General features: G+C 37.0%; 3 protein-coding genes across 3 annotated transcripts; 1 reads left to right on the forward strand and 2 right to left on the reverse strand.

Annotated features, from left to right (window-relative positions):
- Positions 1-2,124: 2,124 nt before the first annotated feature.
- On the reverse strand, positions 2,125-3,018 carry LOC103383958 (complement C3-like). The gene is made up of 3 exons (XM_008317305.2): positions 2,860-3,018; positions 2,610-2,757; positions 2,125-2,370 (listed from the first exon to the last, which is right to left on the reverse strand). The coding sequence occupies exons 1-3, from the start codon at positions 2,885-2,887 to the stop codon at positions 2,229-2,231; spliced, it is 318 nt and encodes a 105-aa protein (XP_008315527.2). The 5' UTR covers positions 2,888-3,018; the 3' UTR covers positions 2,125-2,228.
- Positions 3,019-3,257: 239 nt separating this feature from the next.
- LOC103383921 (complement C3-like) lies at positions 3,258-17,574 on the reverse strand. Its single transcript, XM_008317250.3, has 39 exons — positions 17,411-17,574; positions 16,876-17,071; positions 16,631-16,793; positions 15,812-15,894; positions 15,545-15,633; positions 15,138-15,220; positions 14,964-15,051; positions 14,742-14,844; positions 14,446-14,566; positions 14,151-14,266; positions 13,923-14,069; positions 13,020-13,119; positions 12,845-12,939; positions 12,251-12,442; positions 12,006-12,161; positions 11,731-11,860; positions 11,474-11,545; positions 11,164-11,361; positions 10,966-11,086; positions 10,796-10,884; positions 10,551-10,690; positions 9,663-9,875; positions 9,352-9,415; positions 9,168-9,257; positions 8,832-9,038; positions 8,509-8,584; positions 8,249-8,408; positions 8,076-8,171; positions 7,808-7,958; positions 6,409-6,494; positions 6,166-6,243; positions 5,897-6,052; positions 5,735-5,797; positions 5,546-5,627; positions 5,417-5,462; positions 5,239-5,329; positions 5,053-5,142; positions 4,861-4,963; positions 3,258-4,756 (listed from the first exon to the last, which is right to left on the reverse strand). Exons 1-39 carry the CDS (start codon positions 17,485-17,487, stop codon positions 4,590-4,592), a joined length of 4,578 nt encoding a protein of 1,525 aa, XP_008315472.1. The 5' UTR covers positions 17,488-17,574; the 3' UTR covers positions 3,258-4,589.
- Positions 17,575-18,840: 1,266 nt separating this feature from the next.
- Positions 18,841-25,404, forward strand: mri1 (methylthioribose-1-phosphate isomerase 1). Its single transcript, XM_008317248.3, has 6 exons — positions 18,841-19,971; positions 21,171-21,394; positions 22,429-22,598; positions 22,702-22,878; positions 23,237-23,461; positions 24,190-25,404. Exons 1-6 carry the CDS (start codon positions 19,840-19,842, stop codon positions 24,321-24,323), a joined length of 1,062 nt encoding a protein of 353 aa, XP_008315470.1. The 5' UTR covers positions 18,841-19,839; the 3' UTR covers positions 24,324-25,404.

Genomic DNA, 25,404 nt, shown 5'->3' on the forward strand with positions numbered 1-25,404 from the left:
GAGGTAAAATGACAAATGAAAATTAAAAGACATGGTTTTAATTAGCTCAAGGACCAAGATATGTAGTAACTATCTTGGTCCAATAACTAGTGTCAGGTACAAATAACTGCAGATTTACAAACTGCGTGTGTATTTTGAAGAAAAAGTGAAGTAATTGAAAAATTGAAATTATACTTGAATTTAGAAACTAATTGTAAACTTGCTCTTTTATATAATGCGCTAACCAACTGAAACTGTTCTTCAACAAGTTTGATTCGGTAACTGGTACCCAGTATCTACCTTATTACCAATTTTCTGATAATCAATCCATGAATGGAGGTTGTCTCCTACAGTGGTTGGGAATGTCTTGGGGCAGTGGTCTGGCAGTGATGTTCCCAGTTTGGACTGCAGAAGAAGACGGAAGACACATCCTCAACTATGTACCAAGGAATTATTGGATGTCCAGTGGTGGAATTTGAAACAAATTCCAACCATACAAAGCACCTGCATCCCACCTCCACTGGGTGCATGGACACTTTCCAGCTCTTCTTCAGCTGCCAGGTTCGCGTAATGCAGCTTTTTCCTTTTATATGCCTCATCGACAGCTTGACAACTTAACAATGGAGATGCATCTGCAGGATTTTGATCAGAGGACAGGTCTGGCCGCAGGTTGATTGCAGCGATTTCCGTTGGGTCTCGAGCTACAATCAGCGAGGATGTGTCTGAAGGTTCCCGTTTGGTCGGTTGCTTCTCCCCTTCCCAGATGAAGGATGTAGGTTGCCGAAGGGTTGACTTGGCTTCTAAGGGCAGGGCATTGGTGGTAACCCTCCTTATCTCCAGTTGAGCTGCCAAACACTTCAGCACTTGGTTATGGCACCAGGTGTATCTACCTTGTGTAAGGCTAGAATGTGTTTTACCGATATATATTTAATATATTATTATAGGCCCAATACTAGCATATTTTGTAATAATAAATAATAATGAAAACCGGGTAACACAATGCCTGGGTTTCATCAAATGATCTGTGCCCTAAAAATAGTGCAATGCCCTGGCGACAGGCCAGTCAGACGCGTCAGTACTCTGAAGAACTTTTATGGAAACACAATTGCAGTAACTCGTTCTAAACTCCTTTATTGCTCTCAACCCAGCTTCTCCAAAATCTTCCTCGTACATACACGCTCTCACCACACCTCCTCACTACCACTCCCATATCCGTAACTGTTAACTCCTTCATAACATTTGAACATAGAACTTTATGAATGATGCTGGTGCCAGCAACTCTTACAGTGGTTCGTACAGATACATAGGGGAGGGGAGAAAATAATTGAGAAACACTGCTTTAAGTGATGGGTTAAAGCACTCAACTCCCACCACTTAACTCCCACCATTGCCCCGCTATATCTGTATCAGTTGATATTTAAGAATTGGAAATTAAGTGTTTGGACAATACGGCATATCAGATATCTGCAAAAAGGTTACATCAAATATCCCTAGTAAATTTCCTATAGAGTCTCTGGCTTCCCTGGCAGCTCTGCAGAAACAGATGACATTATTTTATGTGATTTAGATTATTTGAGGATTTTAAATGATAACTCTAATGATTTCAAAAATCATGCCTACTAAAACATTTTTTATTCTATAAAAGATCATGTTTACAATTAAAAATCTCTATTATGTTTTTCAATTTAGTCATTCAATACGATTTTTTTTATTTTAGTACATCAATCTTGAGGGACCAAATCCCCTGGTTTCTGTCACTTTATTAATGGCATATTTTATTGGCCATTACCAAAAATATTAAACATGACTTTATTGTTTTTCTTCCAACCTTCACAGAAAAATAAAAGCTTTAAAGCACTAACTGATTTGTTAAACTGCTGTTATTTATACCCAGTGACACTAAATATCAATCTTATCAAGCTAATTAAAAGTTTGTCCTTTTATTTCCCTTTGTCATTTTACCCCACTTTACAGTACACTACTGTTCTTAAAGTGAGATAATGTCCACTTCTTTAAATTCATGGCAGTCTGTGTGAATAAACTAAGGAACCAACTCCATTCAGATCAACACACTACAGCAAAGATATGTGCAAGACTACAGAAACTACAAATCAGGAACTAAAAAAAAAAGCATTTGAATCCAAATAGTGTTTTCAAATCTTTATATTTCAAAACAGTTCATGTTTCACATGGTTGATGCAGAATTCTTTCAAAAATGGAAACAAGTAATTGTATCCTCTAGAGTTGTGTTAATTCATACATCCAAAGATTCTGTATTCCTGCACCATTGTGTCCAGACCCTTACATGTTGCTCTATATTCATCTGTTTGACACTCTTCCACTGTTGGCCAGTACTCAATCCAAGCTCGCTCACCAAGCACATACTGGTATCTGTACAAAAAGAAGAAAAAGTTCTGAGGGAATTGCATAAAAAACAACACAAGTCATTACACAAACACCTTATGGAGCCATTTGACTAAATTAAGAGCATACTGTTCTTGTTTTTTAACCACATCTAGACTGATAAAATCCACAGTTTGGGTTAAAAACTAATGTAACTATTCCAGGTTTTTATACTATGACCCCACATGTGTATAAGGAAGAGATATGCAGAGTGTACACAAACTCACGTATTGTTTTCATCTCTGTATGTATCTGTTGAGGCGCCCATAATTAGGTAATGTTTGCCTTTAGAACCTTCCAGACCCAAAGATTTTCTGCAATGTGGGTAACTCAGAAATTTACGGGTTTTATGGATTGGACGAATATCGATACTCCCTGTGAGAAGAACAATGGAGAGAAATCAGAAGTGTCAAAGTTCACTATCAAACCATTCCCACATGTCCCTATGTGAACACTGACACATTAAATATTACCTACCTTCTTTAATCACATCCAGAATTTCCATTGTGTAAATATCAGTGGACAAACCATCTGTAAATTCCACAACCTTCACCTTGTACACTGGGGACAAATTAGTCGTATCATTATCTTTTTGTCTACCTACTGTGAAAAAATGTTGTCAGGACCCAAATGCAGCACACAAACAGCACACTGAAGTTAAGTTCAAGGTTTTAATCAAAATTCAAAAACATTCAAATTCTGTAACAAACTTACTAATTAAAAAACAGGGATTTAAACAAAAAACAATGTAAGAAATCAAGTGACAAGGAGCAGAGGTAAAGCAGGACGCAAGAACTGGGACAGACAAAGACACAGGTGAGAGGCTGAAACAAATGATAGGAAGAGACAGATAGTGAGGAAGTGATTTTTGTGAACTTCTTTCCATTTCTCACCCATCGATCATACTGTGCAACTTCTTTGGTAATAATGTTTGAGTATTTGTTAAAGTTTATAACTAAATATTTAAACAATTATTAGTTTTTTTGTTGTTGTTTTGTTTTGCATGCATGCATGAGTCACAGAATTACACAGCCTCCTCCACAAGCTACAGCAGAAAACCAGCTTAATTTTTGTTTAACCAGAGACGGAACATAACCAATTACATTTATTCACGTTACTCTATTTGAGTAGTTTTTGTGAGTAATCTGTAAGTAGTTTTGGAAAGGTCATTTTACTGTACATTTTGACTGAGTGTTTTACTTCGCTACATTAAAAAAAAATCCGTTGAGTAAAAAAATAAAAATGAGGGGGAAAACAAGCTGCATTTACTGTGCGTGGGCGCGCGCGAATTTCCCACTAATTAATGTCGCCAGACAACGTTGGTTAAGACACAATCTATCCTGTCGTTGAATGATGGCTGGTGCCGAACAAAACTGGAGGTTGAGGATTGCCAAGAAGAGCGCACCCTACTCAGAGACTGAATGAAATTATTGGCCATATCTCAGCCACCTCTTTGTTTTCAAATGCAAACGAGGAAATAACTTTATCATGCGGTGCACGGCGGAAAGAGCTGTCACTGTCGAAACGTCCACGTCAAACCCGCGGAAGCATGTGGCGGTAAGTAGAGTATCTGTGCTTTTGCCTATGTTTCCCAAAAGTTATGTATATTCTTTGGTTAAAACCTCTTTCATTATATCGATTACTTTCGCCTAGCTTAGCATCCATCTGATAGCTAACGTTTCAGTGCAGTAGAGCACTACCACAGCACAGTCAGAAATAATACAAGTGCATGAGTGCAGTTGGTCTCTAATGAAATCATCTTAAATTATGTAAAATAGACTACAGGTGTTGTAGCCTAGGCCAGAGGTTTTCATTAGGTGAGGTGCGCCTCCCCTTGGAGGGGGACAGGGGATTATTTGCTGTTATTTTTGTGTGTTACGGTAACAACAGTAATATGTACGTTTGACTGTTATCATTCACATTTTTCTGTTTTATGTATTATTTGCAAAACTTAATATATTATCTCGGGTATTTATTTTTGGAACTGCAATATTTCTTAGTGACTACTGTATAACTGCAAACTGGACAGTATAAATGTTAAGAAACAGCTTCAACTGTTATCTCTGTTACTATAGCACTATGCTATACCTTATTCTTATATCCTGGTCTAAACACTGCTGCTGTCAGCACTGTGAAGTTTATTTGTCCCCTGTTGTGGAACAAATAAAGGACTTTTTAATCTTAACATAATAACAATAACATTACAATTATATTACAGACAAATGATTATTGATACATGAGTTATGTGTCAGTGATAAAGTCCTCAAAAACTGTTTCTTTTTACCTTCTGCACAGGTACATTCTTCTTTAGTGCACAGCCTCATTAGCTCTCCGGCAAGTCTTTGAGGGTGGTAGAATTTCACACAATGTGTTTCTGCAGAAAGAAACTCATAGTGAAAGAAAGCATTATGTAGGTGTATTCATATAGGTGTCTACCTATATGCCTGCTTTGACATCCAAGTGCCTTAGGAGACTTACGGTCATAATATTCATAGACTGATACAGTGGCTGGTTGTAAGACGCCCACTTTCATTGTCTGGTGTATCCTAAAAACGATTTCTTCTGGTCTAGTGTGAGAAACCTGCATAGAGGAGTGTAAAATAAACCAGAGATGGACACAGTTACAAAAAGGAAATGTTTGGAGAAATAAAGGTCAGAGATTTGTCTAACCTTGTCCAGGTAGATAATCAAGGAGCCTCTTTCTGACAGGACAGTATTCATCTCATATTTAGCGATAGTGCGGGCACGTCCTTTGGTCAACTACATACAAGCAAAAGTAATTTTGTTTTACATGGACCCATGTACTGGTCTTTGAAATCTTTGTTAGTGAGAGTGTGTGTTAGTTAAAGCTCTTACTTGGTCAAGGTCGTTTGTATTGACAGTAAATCCAGTCAGTAGGCCAATGTCCAAGACTGACATTGTTGCATCTCTGTCTTTACTTTTATACCTGGAAAAATACATTTTAAAAAATCAATAAATAAAAAATAACAGTTTAAGTGAATACCCTGCATCATATACCACCTTTAGTACTCACAAAACTTCAATTCTCAGTTTGTATATTTCATCCTCATCCATTCTCACTGAAAAGGCAAGTTCCAGAGTGAGCACAAAAGTATACATAACAGGAAGGGTGAAGCATACAATAATGGTGCTACAGAAGTACCTTGAATGAGCTCCACTGACAAATCAAACTTTTGACAGTCACTTTCTTTCTCTGTTGGCAGAGCGTAATACAACGACACCATCTGTTTATAAGAAAAAGAATCCATTTTAGTATTCCCAGACTTTTGCCTCAATAGTGCAGTACAAATGGATTTGGTCTGTCAGAGCTCAGAAAGGAAATGTTAAATACAGTCAGTGTGGCCTCTCCTGATCCCTCTGCAGTCACTTTCACATCCTGGTTAATATCTGAGATCTGTAGAGATTTAAAGAATACACAGATCGGAAAAAATATTTCTGAAATCTCAGGACAGCTACTGAAGTTTTGTGTGTAGAAGTAGTTGTGCATTCTTACTTTAACAGTTCTTGTGGTATAGTGATTTGCCCTGGTAAAGGAGAAACGGTGAGGCAATGCCCTGTTTGGCAAATGAATCTCCACTTTCAGATCATATTCTGGTTCTTGAGCAGCAGCCCAGTACTCTGATACAGCTTGGTAAACCATAATAGTGGCCTGCATTTGAAGTATATATTTTACTTATTTTGGATCTATGGACTCAAATAAATGAAGACAAAATTCATCTTGCTTGAAAATGCAAAAAGTAAAATTCAGAAAGAAGGTTTTACCTGAGTTGATCCAAAGCCAGCATTACTCCTCGGCTGATTGTTAAACCACCTGACAACAGGTCTGGCCTCTTCAAAAAGCTTTAAAAGGAGGTGGTAAGAAAGACTTAAAGGAGACCAGAGCAAAGACAGGTACTTTTTTTCTACTGACTTGGCATAGACTGTGATTTCACTGCATCAACTGGGTAACTTGTCATGCTCATACTTATTGAACACAGATGGGCTCCAAACAAGGTAAAAGCTCACCTTGGCCTTCACCAGAGCAAGAAGAGCATAAGCTGTGGCCTCCAGAGAGTAAATGCGTCCTCTGGGGGAAATCCAGTGTGACAGCTCTAGGGAAAAAAAGGAAGGACATTTGGTGATGGCCAAGTGGCGGGCGTGTCTAGGTTTCTAAACCTAAGAAATTAAAACTTTTAATAATCAATCAAATAATAATCAAAACATGTATTAGTCTTTTATGGAGTAGTTACATCTTTACCAGCGGTCCGCAACCTTTTTCATCCTTTATCATTCAAAATAAAACATCTTTTAGACTATATTCTGTTTGTATCAGAGTGAATGACCAATTGGTTTGAAACATTGCCAGATTATCTTTAAATAAAGAAAGTAATATACTGAATGACATGGTTTTATTTGAATGAAGTCAATTAGTAAAAATTACGTTTTTTTTTTTTTTTTGTCCCACTGTGGCCCTGTACCAAATGACCTGGTTCTGACCAATGGACTGGTACTGGGCCGCGGACCGGGGGTTTAGGAGCCCTGATCTATATAGTCTTCCATTTACAAGCGGCCCTTCAAAGGGAACTATATTGCTGATGTGGCCCCTGGTTAAAATTAGTTTTTAGACAGGTTTTTATGTTTTGAATGTTTCAAATAAAACCAAATAAAAAAGAATAATAACTTGTATAACATTTGTATATTTTTCATTTGTATATTGCATATATTAAAGGCGTGGAGGAGAGGATGGATAGAGCATTATGAATAGAAAAAAATAAGAGAAAGTAAAGAGTGATGGACAGGTGGTTAATCAGAAAGTATGGGGTGTTAGTAAGGAGGAAGTGAGGGGTCCTTTGAGGAGGATAATGTGTGAAGTTGTTTAGATAAGAGTACTTTCTGACTTTGTTGTTAGTGTCATGATAAGATTTATTTTCCTCCACTTGTTTGTGCTCGTCTGCTCCCTCTTCTTTCACTGTCCTTACTTTACCCTAGGTTCCTCTTACTTCAAAACTACACCTACTGCCCCAAACCTTCTCCCGTCCCCTTTTTGCTCTCACCTCTTCTTTTTCCCTCTGTTAGCTGTCACACTCACACACTCAGGTGAATTTGACTCTCTGGTTGAAAGGGTTTTATGCTATGGCCCTTAAAACTGTCTGGTTTTCTATGATTATTGTGAAAAACTTTATGCCAAAATTCATCTCCTTCAGATTATATGATATTGAGAATTTCCTATTCTTCCAGTTTACAACAAAACAGGGTTTTTACTATCATCATCATTAAAATTAATATTCAATGGATTTTTTTTGTCTTTAGACTTTATGGCTAAATGATTATATTATTATTATAAAATATTTACCCATTATCACAATAATCTGCCTACTCGTTTCAATATAAATTATAAACATAAAGGGAGGAGTAATTAGAATACCTGGAGAAGCAAACCTGAAGAGGATTCCTCGGTCAAATCCTTGAGTATTTGCCAGGGCATATGATGTCATGGCAACAGCATATGGGTTAGTTAAGGTGTGCAAATGATTTGTTAGGTATTCCACTGCCTTGTCTATACTGCTGGCAAGAGTCTGGAATTTAAGAGAGTAAAAAAGAAAAGCAAATTAGAAGAATGTATTTGTTAAGAGTAAATAGTTCAAACAAATTCAAATGACATCACAACTGTTGTGTGACAAGACAATACTTACATTAACTGTGTCTTGACATAAAAGTTTTGACTCCTGCATGGCAATCAGGCAGAAGGCTGTCATGGAGGCATCTGTATCCAAGCCTAGTACATCACCCTATAAAAAATGATCAATGTAAAAGGTGTTTTATTTCATTTTCTTCAGATATGTCATAACAATCATAGTTTACACACCTGCATCTCTCCATGGGAAACACTGCCAACTTCTTTGAACATGCCATTGGGCTGCTTTGCCTTGAGAATCAAAACCTTCACTGCATTACAGATCACATTCTTATCCAATCGCACCAGATTGTTTGCCATAGCAAACACTTTAACAACATAGGCTGTCAGCCTGCAAGAGATAGAGACAACGTAATGATGCTTAAGAACAAATGGCACATCTGTGCAAACATTTAAATACATTTAGCATTTATTTGCCCCTAATGCCTTACCAGGTGCTACCGTGTCTGTGATGCCACACGCCAAAAGATCCATCAGGATTTAAGTAGGCCAACTGATTTCTAAAGCCTGGAGGCAAATAAAAATAAAACATTTGGATTAAAGAAAAACTGAATAATATAAAACCTTTTGGCCATACAACTGACAGATTGTATACAGTGTTGACTGTATGTTTGTCATTATTGTACAGTCCAAGAACATATTGTCCTTAAATGTATGTGTGTATGAGATTGTGTGCATGTGTGTGAACCTCAGTCAGTCACAGAGTTTGTGTTTTAATTACAATTCAGCCATAACGTCTTCTGCGTGGTCTTACCAGTCTTTACATGCTCCAGAGCTTCATTTCGTCTCTGAAATCCAACAGACTCCCATTGGTTGGTTTTGTCCAAGTATATAGCTGCAATGACTGGCAGTGTCATATGAATCATGTTCTGTTCACCACAACCTGAAGGCTGGTAGATCAGTGTACCCATTGATTGTCCACTAATGGCATTTTCCACCAGTGGAGCTATATTTTCCCTTCCTAAGCACAAACACAACCAGTGAAGTCAAACACAGTAAATCATTATGTCTAACACACACACACATTTCCAAGTGTATAGACATATATTTTTTTGGTAACATGCATAACAACAACGTTTCAATTTTTCACCTGTGACAGAAATCTGTGTGCTTGTAGGTGTATTAGGAACCAAATTTGTCTCTGGAATTCGACTGTTAAGGATTTCTTCTTGTTTACCTCCTGGGGCATTACAGGAAAGATCAGTTCAAGTCTGTAGTTGCATACAAAAACACTATATTATTATACAGTTTGGCAGTATAACATGTGACCTCACCTGCACCCTTGGTAGTGGGGTCCAAAGTTATTGTTTTTGGTTGCTTCACGAGTACACCATTGGGCTGAAAAGATAAAGACATTTTTTAGGTACACTATGTAGGATTTGCAACATTTAATGCTGAGGTAACATTTCACAGCCCATAATATTCAACTACAATGGTATTGATTACAAAAACATAATAAAAAAAGTGTACAGTGTACAATGGTTTTTGAATTATATGCAAAGCCGTTGTACACTGTGCCTGTTTGTAGACACATTTTCTATCTAATATATTTTGGTACAAAAAAATTAGTGGCAGTTTCTCTTACCACCACCAGGAGACTCTTTTTCACTCCATCATACATGGATGAGTCCTTTACAGCTGCTTTCACCTCAATATCGAATTGACCGTGCTTCATTGGAATAATGACAAAGGGTACTGATCGTGTAGTACCAGCCCCAACATTGACCTCTTGACGATACCTTGTGCGTTTTGATGCTGAACTGCATATGTTTTCAGTTTCCGAAAGATCCACACGCACCTTTAAATAGTAAGGAAAAAAAAGGTGTTATATGATTTGTGATAAATTTGTATATATATATGTGTGTGTGTGTGTGTGTGTGTGTGTGTGTGTGTGTGTGTGTGTGAAAAGAGAGAACTGCCAAATGGCAGATCAGCCATTTAACCATAATGAAAGTAAAGATTGTATAAAATATTTAAAAAAGGTATTCATTATATTCAAATATTCAAAGTAGCAAAATGTTTACCAGTTTGATCAAATGTAGATGTAGAAAGAGGGCATTGACAACTACATTACTTTTGTAGCTTTTGCTACTGAAGAAAACACAGCAATCAGTTGTTTTATCAGCCTGTAGTAAGATGCTCACAAAATATCAGCGTATGCCAATCAGAGGTAAAGAATCTGTTGCACACATGCGGGAAAAAAACACTCTTGACTTTTTGACTTCGTCCAGGGGACGTCAACTTGTGCCAGTGGGATTGGTGCGGCATGGGATGTTTGTTTTTTTTATATCGGCCGGATATTAGCATATTTTGTCATATCTGTAAGAAGCAATATCGGTTTTTGGTCTGATAATGAAAACCTAATAACACAATGTCTGAAACATAAAACATCATGTGAATACTGTTAAATTTGTGTGAACTACCAGAAAGTTGTGATTAACACTAGTTAGGACAAGCAAGAGCAAAGACTTACAGTGATTAGTTCTGGGCTGTAGTTGTGAAGGATTGCTTTAATTTCTATCTGCTCTCCTCGAACAGCAGAATAAGGAAGTCTCAGATCAATGAAAAATTCCTTTCTGACAATCACTTCAAACGGCTCCCCAACACAGATTCCTATAGAGGAGGCAGAGGAAGATAAAGCAGAAAGTTAAGAGAGGTTTAAAACGAGGTGTGCACAGTACTGTAAGGTTACAAACTACAACAGAATTCTTTCTTTACCATAGGCCTTTGAAAGGCTAATGCCAGTGAACTGCCAGGTTGTGATTGAGTCTTGCAATGGAACATGTTTTGTGAATGTTGTGGTCTCACTGAAACAAAGACAGTTTGAAATTGAAAACAATGAAAGATTATCTGTGTGCTTCTTTTTTGTCTCAGGTTTTTCTTCTTACCAGTCTGGTGTGTGTTTAGGGCAATTGGGCAATGGAATGTCTGACCACAGCCAACTTTCAGGAAAACTGGTGCGAGAAACAATTTCATTGCTGTCCATGTAACTGTTGTCCTCCTCCTCACCTGGAGAGATACAAAAATGAATTAAATGGATTGTTAAACTGTCATGTCCATTTTTTTCTTTGTCCTCCATCTCTTACTGCGAGCCAGACGGAGCTGTTCCTCCTTCTGCTCAGCTCGATGGCTCTCTATCTCTTTGCAGCAGTGCAGGAAGGCATTAACACAGTCCAGACCATCGATAATGTACTCACTACGCCTTTCACAAGTGTATGTAAGAAGGGTTTCCTTCAGACCGTCTGTGCAGCATTCTCGTTGCAGGTCGTTTTTATACTGACTCCCTGGGAAGCAAAGTCCAGGAGGAAATAGAAAGAATACATATACAAACATTTAAAAAATATTATTGTGGCTGTATGCTTGATAAATTGCATTTAAGAGGTTTATTTTCCTTACTTAAGCTAGTAGTGACATCTGCTATAGTACTGGCTCTTTTTCTCCTCTTACTGGCTGTGGGACATTTCTTTTCTGGAAAAATATTGCGGAAAACAAAATATTACAAGAAAACCGTATTGTTGAAGTAACCTACAAAATATATTACAATACAAAACAATATATATTATTATAACAGCTATCAATCATCAGTCCATGGTCCTCTTTTGTGATCCCATAAATCTCTAGCAATTAATTAAATATTTACAATTCCACATCACCTTGTCTGTAGGGAGTGCCTGAAGCTGTGTTCGACTCAAACAATAGCCCAGCATCATAGAACACACTCATGGCATCTTTTCCTCCCCCTGGTGTGCAGCCAGTATCATACTTTTCAACAACATCCCAGACCTGAAAGAGAGGGACAGTTAGAGTCAGAAATACTAAAGCTCGTGAATTCTGTCTTTTAGTAAACAATACAATACATAGTCACTCCTCTGACATGTTCTATTATCACAAATGATGCAGTGCATCTGCAACATGAAAAACTCTTGACCTTTTTCTGGGTGAGGCGATGCTTGTTATTCAGGACATAAACGCCTTTGTCAACTGCCACCAGTCCAACTACTGCGCCTGGGTCTCCGGTCACCTTTAGACCAAACATTTTGCGTGGCTCATAGGAAGGAGCTGGTCTTGATGACTCCAACTTCAGCTTGATTAAAAAAAAATGTTAGTTAGAAACTTGTTGAAAGATATACTGTATGTTTTACTCAAGTCACATCAGTGTGTGTTTAATGTTACCGAGCCCATGCAAGTGTCCTTGACATCCACCCAGACAGAGTCTGATACCACCTCATTGTCATTTGGATGGAAGTAGGCGATGATGCGAAATGATGGTAGCATTTCTTTGGTGATGGGAATGTTCTGAGAGATCAGAACTTGACCTCTTGATCTGTAACGTTTGTGAATGACCAATTGACCCCTACTCAGGACCTAAGAAAATAATCCAAAGATTAGTTTATACAGTACAATATGCATCAGAGTCAAAGTCAACTTTGTTATAAATATGCCATACATACAGGATACATATGGCACAATGTAATTTCAGTCTTCTCTGACCCACGGTGTAAAATGGCAAGAATATAATAAAGTAGATATTTACAAGGGCAAGGAATATAAAGGTAACAGTATATGTACAATGTACAAAAGAAACCCACTTGTAAGAATATGTGCTGAAAAAGGACATGTGCTGTGACATCACTCAGTAATTACAGACAGAATGAACGATGACAGTGGTGAATCAGTGAAGACAGTAATGAATCAGCTTGTTCGGTTGAGGCTGAGGTAATACTTGGGATAGTGCAATACGTCACTGTAGCATAAACAGTATCTCACCAGGTATGTGATATCTGTGTCATGGTCTATCTTCCTGTTTAAGTTGAAGTTGATTTTTAGGTTATCCCCCAGTTTGAGTTCTGCTGTATCCACACCTGAAAAAATGAGGACTGGAATTATAGTATGAGATCAAAACTGTTTGTTACTATTAGATTTTATTTAAGATTTCATTCACCTATGTGGAGGTAGAAGTTGCTTGTAGTTTTATAAGGTAGAGCTTCAGTTGTGGCTTTTGCTTGTCTGTCAGCTGACAATCCCTGTTTGTTGGTCTTTGCCTGAAAACAGTCACAAACACATCACCATATGAACACAATTATATAATGATGTTGAAGTTGTCTCAAGTCTGGTCAACTAATCCTGTCAGTAATGCAGTGATTCCCAACCACTGCATCACGGAACATTATCTGATTTTACTTATTTGGTCTGAAAACATTTATTTATTTACTGCAAGTAATTTGGCAGTGACAGGTCTAACAGTTAAATACTACAAACACTAAAAGAGATTTGGCTCTGAGCTGTCAGTCAGATGCCTCAGTGCTCTGAAGAACTTTTATTGCAACACAACTGCAGTAACTCGTTCTAAACTCCTTTAATGCTCTCAACCCAGCTTCTCCAAAAAATCCTTTTCCTCCACTCACACATGCAGCATTGCAGCTCTTGTATTAATCTATTTTATTAATGAGTGGATTTTGTGCAGAATGCTGGTGCCAGCAACTCTTACAGTGGTTTTTACAGATAAATAAATAAATATCACCAGGTGCTCAATAGTATTTCAATTGAGGAGGGTGAAAAAATGTATGTCCTCTAGGGTGGCATGGTATTAACCCATCACCTTAGAGAGCAGTAAATCAGTATATGACAGTATCGGCATTTCGGATATTGGCAAAAAGTTCATATCAAACATCCCTACATACTACATTAAAATAAATTTTAACTATCACATTTATTACGTTCCTAAAGCATTTTAGTAATAGTAACTGCATTTCATTCATTTTTGTTAAGTTGGTAATGGAGGTTTTCAGTAACAACAGTAAATGAAGTAAAAACAAAGAAATGAACATATGTTATGGATACTTACAGTGACAGTCAATTTTTTTGTATTTGCGTCCGGATTGATGGTCAGCTTTGCAATGCCATTGTCTGCAGTTAAACCCTCTACATGACCTGGCCCCACTACCACAGCTATACCTGATGCTGGGGATTCATCGGGATTCACAACTTCAACCTGGCATTGGAAAAAAATAAATCAGCTGTACACTCTTAGGCCAGGTGTTTTAAGGCATTTTAACACGTGTTATTTTCTTACCACAACATCAAACGACATCCCCGGTTTGAAATATTTGGGTGTTTTCTTAAAGTGGATAGTGTAAGGGGATGTGACGATCTGGATGCCTTTCAATTCTGCCTCCACCATTTCACCACCTTTGAGGTGACAAAAACATGCGTACGTGACATTATTAACAAAGTCTTTATTTTTTTTTATATGTAGTTCACTTTTCTTCTACTTTTTTTCTTGAAGTTGTCTGACAGTACTTTTTGGGTTGTTTGTGACATTATAATACAACATAAAAATATGGCGATGTCACGTGGTCTTTTCTTACCACTGTCTGTCAGCACACTGACGGCTACAAACAGTGATTTTCCAACCAGATCATTGATATTGTTGAAGGTTTGTAAGATGTGTTCCCTCTTCAGTGTAGCCACTGCACTGCCTCTTTCAACCTAATATGACATAATAAGAATCGTACATTTGAGTTAGTACATCATACTACTACAGCCACACATTACCAGGTACCATTGAAAAAATAAGACATCTATTCAGAATAACCATCTTATTGTCATTGTTGAGCACATTTATATGATGTGACAAAAAAGTGAAAATATTATAACAACATACCAATATTCTCTGAAGAGAGCCGGCTAAGCTTTTCTTTTGATTTTCAGCTATGACACCAAATACTACATAAGCAGTGCCATCCACAGATTCACCAAACAGGTACCTGAAAACACACATGAAAATTGTTTTAGGGCTAGTGTAACTAAATCCCTGGTGATTTTTTATTCCACCCAGTTCATGATAAAACAAGTTCTATTAAACTAATTGACAAAAACAACTTACTCAGCTTTGATGTTAACAATGAGATCTGGACTGTCCACATAGAAGAAAGAGGTCACAGGTGTCAGTTTCACCTCAAAACTTGGCAGCACTGAAAATTAAAATCGAGATTATTCTCTACACAAAAGTAAGTGAATACATTTTTACAGCAAAAACATATCCAATAAAGGGACATACCATATTCTTTGACTTCAAATTCTGCAGTGTAGCTCTGCTGTGGGTTACTGCGGAACTTGGCCACCAATTTCCAGATCCCTGGACTGATAGCACACAAACAGACAACCACACAGACACAATCATACACAAAAAAATCAATAATATTATTTTCTGCTGAATTAAAAAAAAGTCCATTATTAGCCCCACAATGGTAGGTTCTTTTTGAGTTGAGAACCCAAAAAATTCTCAACTTTTTGAGAATTTTTTGGGTTGTGCACCGGGATGTTTCGAATGTAAAATGTATGCTGCAGATTAAACAAGACTGAGAAAAACCGGTCTACCTTTTGTAACATCTACGACCACTGTCCTTTAGTTGTTAAAGACCACAGTATGCTTTATTATTTCTCTGACAAAGAAATAACACTTACCTCACAATTTCACCGATTTGGTAATCACCAGTGAAGATTCCTGATGTTGTAGAGACTGAATCCACAGGCAAAACGATGCCATCGGGAGTCTTGGAAAAAATATTGTGAAAACACAAATTGTGAGCTAACCAAGAAAAAAAATAACATTTTCAAACAAAAGCCATTTTGACTAAAGGGACATAAATACAATAATAAAGTTCTCTGTCACAGTTGTTACTTAAGTATTATTTTTCTTTTTGTGGTAATTTAAGTAAATATATACAGTACCGTCATCTCAATGTCAATGGAAGTGTCTTCATCTCTCTCCACTGGCTCCATACGAGGTGTCACTGCAAACATTCTGTAAAGAACTGGGAGGAAAAGGAAATGGTTCAATACAGTGATTCCCTACCACTGTGCTGCATCACATCACTGTGCCGTGAGAGGTCAGCATGTGTACCATTCCAATTCATCACCAAATTGTGCTGAAACCTATTAGCTATTTGCAGCAAACAATTGGTCTTTGTTTGTCTACGTCACGGTGAAAGGCAGAACAATTCGATACTCTTTCACTAGGTGGCAGTAGATGGCTATATAAAAAAATAAAACAGGGTTCATCAGGGCTACTGAAGAACATCATCGTTTGGGTATTTGAGTAAATAAAAAGAGATCATTATATTTCAGTTCTGGGACTTTTCTAATGCAAAATGTGTAGTAAGGTTGAAAATTGGGAAATTTAATATACAAGTAGATTTTTAGATTTTTTTTTTTTCTAGCCCTGATGAATGCTCAAACCGCTTTATGTTGCAGCTGTAACAGGTGTTAGATTTCAGTGGTTTTCACATTTGGTTGGACACCAAAAGGCTTTCCCGAGCACACACAGTCACATAGCCCCACACATTCAAAGAGAATTTCCTTCTTCACACCAACTTTCACTCTAAAACAGCTCTACTCCCTGGGAACAATGGGGAACCTTCCAATTCACATTCTCACAGGGAACCCCGGATCCATCCATTCCTAATAGGTAATATCATCGGTACGTCAGACAAATGCCAACTCATTTGACTACGTAGAAGTGTGTATTGTTTAGAAGAGATTATGTACTACCTGTACTTCGGGGTGTATAGATAGTTTTATCTGTTTGGATGAAGATAAACCCAGACTGGAAGGAAACTAGGACAACTTTCTCCAGCAGACGGTCAGGGAATTGAGCTTGCAGGTACACATATTGCTTTATGGTGGCATCTCTGCTAAACTCTCCAGCAGGGATCTGAATGATGTATGGAAAGCAGAATAAGCATTAACAGTAGGACAAGGATGTTAAGGTGTTCCTCAGAAAACATTTTATTTACCTTAATTTCTCCGAATGCCTGGAAGTCATTACCACTGTTAAGGGTTACAGATGTGGTTGCCAGAGTATTAGCTTTGGTTGGATGGTTCATAACATTAATTATGACCAAAATGTCTCCCCCTGTACAGTCTTGACACTCCACAAAGATGTTTTCTTTCGCTCCTACCCGCAACAAGTTGGGGGCAGACATCACCTTTCTGCAAAGTGTAAGAAAGACAGTATTAGAAAATTAGTTGAAGACATGTCACGTTATGTCAAGTATTCTATTCCTAGAAGTTAAATACGAGGACATTATTACATTACTGTGCAAATTTGAAACAAACTTTGACTAAACTAGGAGATTATTTCATCATCCACATTAACCTGACTCACCCATGTAATGGATACTAAACCTCAATAAAGAATTAACAGCCTGTATGCAGGAAAGGTTTGGAGTTGAAATCATTCAACTTATATAATCATCAAAGTAAAGGTATTCTATTCATTTTTTGAGTGCTGGTTCCAGCTTTGTCAGTATAACAGTCAGTAAAACTCACAGTGGAGATGCATTAGCCAGAGACGATGCAGACACCAAGGCCGCAGTGGCCACAAGCCACAACCAAGACCTACTCATCCTCCTTCCTTATCAAGTGCTGCTGCCGATGTAGTCTGTTACCCTGCAGCTTGTCCCTCTTATTCTCTAACACCCCCTCCTCTCCCTCTGTTCCAAATGACTCATTATATTCACCCCCTGAAAGTTGTGTGTACATATGTAAACATGGGGACACAGTTTCCCAGCAGCTGTTGAGAAACTTCATTTGAGATAACCATTATCTACTGCTTGGGAAAACACAAACAACAAAAATCAATAAGGCTCTGCTTGATAAACAGATTTCTGTATTAAAAATGCACACGCTGCTTATTGGTTTGGTGCTTTAGTGCTTTTATTCTTATGACTTTTAATGTCTCAGGTTGAGGAAATTCAAAAATGACTTCAAGTTTCTAAATCAAATTGACATATAAGCATGCATGATTATGAAAACATACAGAACTAGTGAAGTAAACATTGTGTAATTTCTGCTGTTAGGCAAGGCTTTTTGGAATTGCAACATTACAAACCTCCCTCATCATTCGTAGAAATGATTAATCTATTATTACAATTATTTTTAATATATCAGACTTTTTTGTTACAAATGAAGTTTTCAATTGTTTTCAGTCTAATAATTTGTATTTTTACTTCAGTAGAGCAAACTCTGTACTGGAAATTAAAGATTAAATAAACATCACCAAAAGGATAACTTAAAATAAAAAAATATAATAATTATTTTTGAAATGTGAGAAAAAATTCTCACCTTAAACAGTCTGCCCTGACATTTTTGCTTCATAAATGTATGTTTTTATTCATGCACAAACATGGATATTATGCAATTTTCAGCTACTCCTGTTTGATTTATAACGGTGGGTTTCACCAGACAAGCAACATTCTAAAGTCCACTCTTTAAGGATAATACCCAAACAAAAGTGGGCAAAGAAAGAGGTTTAATCAAATATTTGCTGTACTAAGGTGACCCTGTAGGATTTCTAAAGGTTATTTATTAATTGGAAAAATACAAAGAAATAATTCAATAAATGCCATACTTTTTTTTATTATTGTATCCTTGGTGTGCACATTTTATTCCAAATGTTTTGATTGGATGGTCAACAAACAGACAGTCTCAAATCTAGTAAACTGCATTTAGCAACTTGCACGCCACTGCTTCTGTTGAGTGACCACTCTCAGGCTGAAGCTACAGTCATTAAAACGTATTCCATAAATACGACAAATGACAGACTGGATTTTCAGCATAGATGGAGATAGAAAAGGACTTAGATCTGGAACAGTTAATCTGTACAAAAGAGTAACTGATTTCATCTTAAGGAAAGAGAGGAGAATGGACTTTGTGTACAAATAATCAGAAGTTTTGGTGAGTACAATGTGTTTTGTCATTTTAATAATAATGTGTTTATCTTATGTTATTATTGATGCTTTTTGATGTACAGCAGTCGCAGCTGCATCTGAATTATGTATCCTGGGTTTGTTGTTTTCTTTCCTGGTTTCAAAATACATCCAAACTGCTGACCCAATTGCTGACCTGCTTAAATGAATACCTGTGAGCACAATGAGACATTGAACTACAGCAAGAAAACACAGGCGACCCATGAACAGCTGGTTGAGGTGAAAAGCTGTTACTGACTATCAGACTACAGACCAATGCTGCTTTGACTCATGTTTTTCTAGCATGAGGATTTTGAATGAAATATCGACCTGATACCAACACCTATTACATTCTGCTGAGAACGTAATTGGCTGAAACATTCCTTTCTTCTTTAGGATCCATACACATCCAAATGTTTTCTGAAGTTTGTTTGAGGGCTTAAAAAAGTGATTAAGTCAAGCTCTGAAAAGAAGAGCGGACGGAGATGACTATATATATTATGAAATACCATGCAGACTGATTGGACGAATAAAATTAGACAATTAATAAAGTTTTTTTTATTTTAGATTGCTTTTGCAAGAATACCCCTAGGATTGTAGTTGGATAACCCCCAGGCATATAGATAATGTTTTTATTTATTGATTATATGATTCAAGCAGTGTCACATCGCTATAAAAGTGGTAAACAAATAATTATTTGTAACCAGCCGGACTCCGGTGGGTGTGGTTACTCTTTGACGACGTTTCCTGCTCGGGTGAGCACGTGGTTCCTGTTCTGCTTCCTTTTACCTCCGCTTCTTCTCTGTTACTAAGGGTTTTCCAGACCGCCCTCTAACTCCTCCTTCTGTTCCGACATTCCAGCTGCGGTGTGATTCAAGCGTGTTTGAATATAGAAAGAGGGTGTTTGGTGTCAACTGCCTGAGGATAATGGAAAAGCAAGTGTGTTTACGTTCACATTTTCGCGACCGGTGCCTGATAACACTGCTACACAATACTGCCTAATTTTGGGTCATGACGCTGGAATCGATTCGCTACCGAGACGGATCTCTGCAGATCCTCAACCAACTGCTGCTACCACACCAGACCTCTTACGATAACATCCTCACGGTCCAGGACGCTTACGAGGCCATTAAGTCTATGAAGGTACGGGGACATCTTCTTCTCATTATTATCGTCCCCGTCTTACTTGTGGCTTACAGAGGAGCTGCACTCCTACAGTATGTCCGCTGTGCATGTGCTTGTAATAGACCGGTCTTTGTGCTCCTACTGCTGCCACTACCCGCTTGTGGGCTGGTAGATACCCCGTTTGTTGGCCTGCAAAACCCATTTGGATGGGCTGAGCAGCAACATCTTCTAAAGCCTTCACATAATTGGGGAAGCGCGACTCACGAGTTATTTCGACACGGCTACCAATCAGTGCAGTGTGCGTTCCGTTTCCATTTCTCTTCTTAAAAGGTGGAATTGATGAATTATTAATGAGCTTTGCTTGGGTTTTGTTCTCATACATAACACCGGTTTGGGAGTGCGGTATTAAAACTGATTTTAATCAGACCCATAAACCTCTCAGAATATTTTGTTGATAGATCCGCAAACCTTCCAGAATCTTAAGAATTGCTTTCAATGCACGATAAATACTTAACCTACCAGTATTTTGTACAATAATAAGTTGTGTTGTGTTATTGACGTGTTGTGATGATAATTGTTTAGACAGTGAATGAATCCTACTCTAGAAGTAAACAAACCCTTATTTCAGTCAAACTTCGCCAATATTTGAGGTATTTGGTGCAAGGCAGACAACCAAATTTGATTTCTTTTTTAAAAATAATATAAACACTCGTATCCATTACTATCCATTATCCATTACTTAAATGAATATAAAACGAATGCAATTGCATTGACAATGCATTAACACTTTATCAGGTTTTTGTTAAGCTTATCCCAATACTTTTCTTTTCAACACCTATACAAGTATTTAAATTGTACCAATACCAATACAAATGCTAATAAAGATATTTCTTTAGATAAGCTTCCAATAAATGTGTTAATAAACTGAAAGGCAGAGTTATATGAACATCATACTTTTATATATACTATATAATGTTTACATAAAAATAAAGATCAGTTAAATAAAACATTCTTTATAGGTAACACAGTCAGGAAGCAGAAAGTGAGCAAAGCTTCCCTCCTGATTTCACATTTGAATAAAAGAAAAGAAACTAAATAAACATTCTTTTCTATACTGCATTAAGTATAATGGTAAGTTTTACATATAGACAATGCATGTTAATATATACCAATTTATACAGGGAGACGACTATTTTAATAGCCTCTCTTCTCTTTAGGTGCGAGGTGCACCTGCAATTGGCATTGTGGGCTGCCTCAGCTTGGCTGTGGAGCTGCAGGCAGGTGCTGGTGGTGATGACCCTGTGGCCTTTATTAGAGACTCTTTGTATCACCTGACCTCAGCCAGACCCACTGCCGTCAACATGGGACGTGCTGCTCGTGAGTTGATAGAATTTGCAGAGAATGAGAGCATGGAGAAGAATTCGGAGCAACTTCGCGAAAGGTACGTTTTAAAGTGTGGATGGCCAGCTAAGGACATTGTACTAAAGCATTAAGGTCTTCCTCTAGTTTGTCTACATTTAGTCAGACAAGATTTTTTACTAGTCTGTCCGAAAAGCATGTGATATTTTTTTGAATTAATTTTGTTTTAGACACACCACAAAATGAGCTTTTTTGGTCAATGTACACATACAAACACATATAGAACCCACATACTCTAAATATGACAGTGTAAGATAAAGGTGGCTGTCGTTGGGTAGAGTAGTAAACTATGTATGAATGTGTATATATATAAAATATGTAATATATTTTATAATGTTATAATACAGTATATGATTATTATATATTAATATCTATATAATAAAGGGAGCACGCCATTTTAGAACCTTTTTATTTGACAAATAAATAAAATCCAATTATAAATACTAGACTCTTCATTAAATATAGCCTATCATAAATATACTTTATATAGTCTATATATATTATATATTATTTAGCCATTTTATATATATATATATATATATATATATATATATATATATATATATATATATATATATATATATATATATATATATATATATATATATATATATATATATATATATATATATATATATATATATACACACATATATATGTATATATGTATGCATATATATGCATATATATGTATAGTATATAATATATTAAATGGCTAAAGGTAAAACCCAGGTTTCCTGTTGTTTAAAACAGAACATCAACTTGTTTTCTTTTCTTTCTCTGCTTTTTTTGTGATTTTTTTTTTTCAACAGTTTTCACTTTTGGGAATATTGTCAGTATTAAATAAAAAGAAACACAAATGTTAATTCTGTTTACACAGTTAAATACCTATCACTCTCTTTCTTTCTCTCTCTCTCTCGGAATGGAAAAACAAGAAGATTCTAATTAAAATAAATACAAAGACAAGAATGATACCCTGCTGATATTTATGTGATAACTGTAACCCTCGAAAGGATTTATTTTTCATCATTTTATATCCCCGCCCCAAACATACAGTGTCATTTCCTGGATTGAAGACATGCTGGAGCGTGACGTCAATGACAACAAAAAGATCGGCAACAACGGTGCTCAACATATCTTGTCTGGTATACCAAGGGAATCGGTGACCATTCTCACACACTGTAACACTGGCTCACTTGCTACAGCTGGATATGGCACAGCACTAGGTGAGACTTGGGTCACTAGGTGAGCTGTGGGTGTAACTGGGGCCAGGAGATGTTAGTTAATATGTTGCATGTACTCTAACGGCCGTATGTCCTTTGTGTGTAGGGGTTGTCCGAAGTCTCCATGCACTAGGTAGGCTGAAACGTGTCTACTGCACAGAGACAAGACCATACAACCAGGGCTCCAGGCTGACGGCGTATGAGGTGGTGGCAGAGGGAATCCCTGCTACACTTATTACAGACAGCATGGCTGCACTTACCATGAGAGAGATGAACATCTCTGGTGTGTGTGAAGCAATTTTTGTGATGTATTACATAATTCCAACTTCAGTGTTTATAACTGGATCTAAAACTAGTGATTAGGATCATAAATCTTCTTTAGTGTAACTAATTTGCAAATGTATATATTTTTCCTTTCCTTTGATTTTTGTACCATAAATATTGTCTCTAGTGTCTGGTCTAATTATTGATTACTGAGAGCTAATTTGTCATCACTATCAGTATTAAAAGTAATAAACCAGGATGTTTTCTTAACTGGATGAACAGTGTGTCCTATAGACCTCAACAGGGTATTAGATCACTTTTTAGCATATGTAAAAACTACAGCTCACTTTTTCCTTTGTCTCGTGTTTTTTTTCTAGCTGTAGTAGTAGGTGCGGACAGAGTGGTTGCCAATGGTGACACGGCCAACAAGGTAGGCACATATCAGCTGGCTATTGCTGCAAAGCATCATGGGATTCCCTTCTATGTGGCAGCCCCCAGCACATCTTGTGATTTGAGCCTGGAGAGTGGCAGAGACATCATTATTGAAGTACGACCCCAAGAAGAGCTCACCAGCATAAATGGTGTGCCCATTGCTGCCAAGGGTAAGAAGCTGGGTCGGATGTTAGCTAGGCATTTGGGAAAGAGAAATCTTTTAATAAGATGGTCATAGAAAAGAAAATGTTTATTTTTTTATCTCTAATTGCTTTACTGTCACTGTACTATCCACTACATTCATAGATTAATGCAAATCTGTATAGTTGCAGATTTTATTGACTGAGATTTTTGGTTCTGAATGGCATCATCTAACGCAATGTATAATAGGCTTTAACATTAAATGATAACATTAAATGATGTGAACACTGCTTAGTTTTCGGGAAAAATGGCTGTAAATGAAAATAAGTCACTAGATAGCAGCATCAATTATTTAATCTTTAAATTTATTTTAATTCATTAAATTTCATTAATTTTAATAATCAGGGGATTGTGTGTAGAAGGTTGTTACCAGCAACCCATACAGTTTGTACAGATAGAAAATTAAATATTACCAGTCGGGGTGCTGGTAAAAACCTCTGTCCCATAAGGGGGTCATGGCAGAAAATAATTGAGAAACACTGCTTTAACCCATCACCTTAGTGAGCAGGCGGGACTTAACTTCACCACCACTGCCTCATTATATAGGTTGATATTGGAAATTGAGTGTTTGGACAATATTGGTTTCTTTATCTCTTCTCTTTATCTTTTGGTCTCTTTGTCTTTATCAAATATACTGTAATAAGCTTTAGTCTTTGAATGCTTAACCACCTCCGTTTTTCCTTACTCTCTGCTGAAGGTATCGACGTGTGGAACCCTGCATTTGACGTGACACCTCACCAGCTTATCACAGGTGGCATCATTACAGAGCTGGGAGTCTTCCTACCTTCTGAGCTTCAGGCAGCACTGACTGGGCGTCTCACCGCCCTCTAGATTTGCTCAGCACCTCCTTGTGTGTGCGCACTGCACTTTTGTATCACATTCTAATATCACAGAAACCAAATACAGGTGCAGAGGGTCACAATTGGTGTTTGACATAATTTTGATGATGGCACGGTCACTGTTATATGTCAGTGGTGATCAAAAACACTCAAGTCAATCTTTTCTCCCACACACATATGTACACTGCAGGGAGTTAAGCCAACACACACACACTTTTCATTTATCTTTTATTTTGTAGACATGTCTCTTAAGACTGGAATCAATTCAAATGTACATGTAATGCATCTACAAACAAAAGTTCAAAAAGCCAAATGCATTACTGAATTTTGATACATTTTAATATCTTGGTTTCTAAATTGCAGGTAACCATTTGTAAATATACCGGTTATTGCTCATAATTGTACATGTATATAATGTAGAAAATATTGTGTGATTGTTGATGGGTACAGCTGTTGTCAAACATCTATCTGCTAAATTAAAAGTTAAATCAAATAATTAAGAATTAAAAACAGAATTTTATAATTGGCCTAAACCAATGATAAAACAAGCTGGAACTATGTTATTCTACATTCTTTTCCATGTGTAACATCATACTTTTGTATTTATTTTGGCTTCATATTGTGTAAGTTGGGTTAAAAAGTGTCATTTTTGTGAAGTCCTGTTTGTGCCATTGAATGTGATTTTTACGGTAGTCCTGCCTTTCAGTGGGATAGTTCACCCCCAATTAAAAATCAAATATGTAATAAATATCTTCTCGTCAAGAAATGACTGTTATGCAAAGAGATCAGTGCAACTTTGTGAAAGTTGCAAATTAGAAAAACTGACAGGAAAAATCTAATTGAAATGAAAGTTTTTAACACTCCTTAAAAGCTCATAACTAAGTTTATCACTCTTAGAAGATGATGCTTCTGAAACGTTGGCTCAGCCCAGTTAAAAGTATATAATGATTATATTAACAAATAGTGAAAAAAAAGGCTTCTCTTTACTGTAACAAAAGTATTAGACTAAACTGGCACCAATGCTTATGGTGTTGCTAATGGTGATATATGTACATAAAACATTTTCTGGTGTA

This window comes from Cynoglossus semilaevis, chromosome 9 (genome assembly GCF_000523025.1).
Source record: "Cynoglossus semilaevis isolate Cse_v1.0 chromosome 9, Cse_v1.0, whole genome shotgun sequence".
Lineage (NCBI taxonomy): Eukaryota > Metazoa > Chordata > Actinopteri > Pleuronectiformes > Cynoglossidae > Cynoglossus > Cynoglossus semilaevis.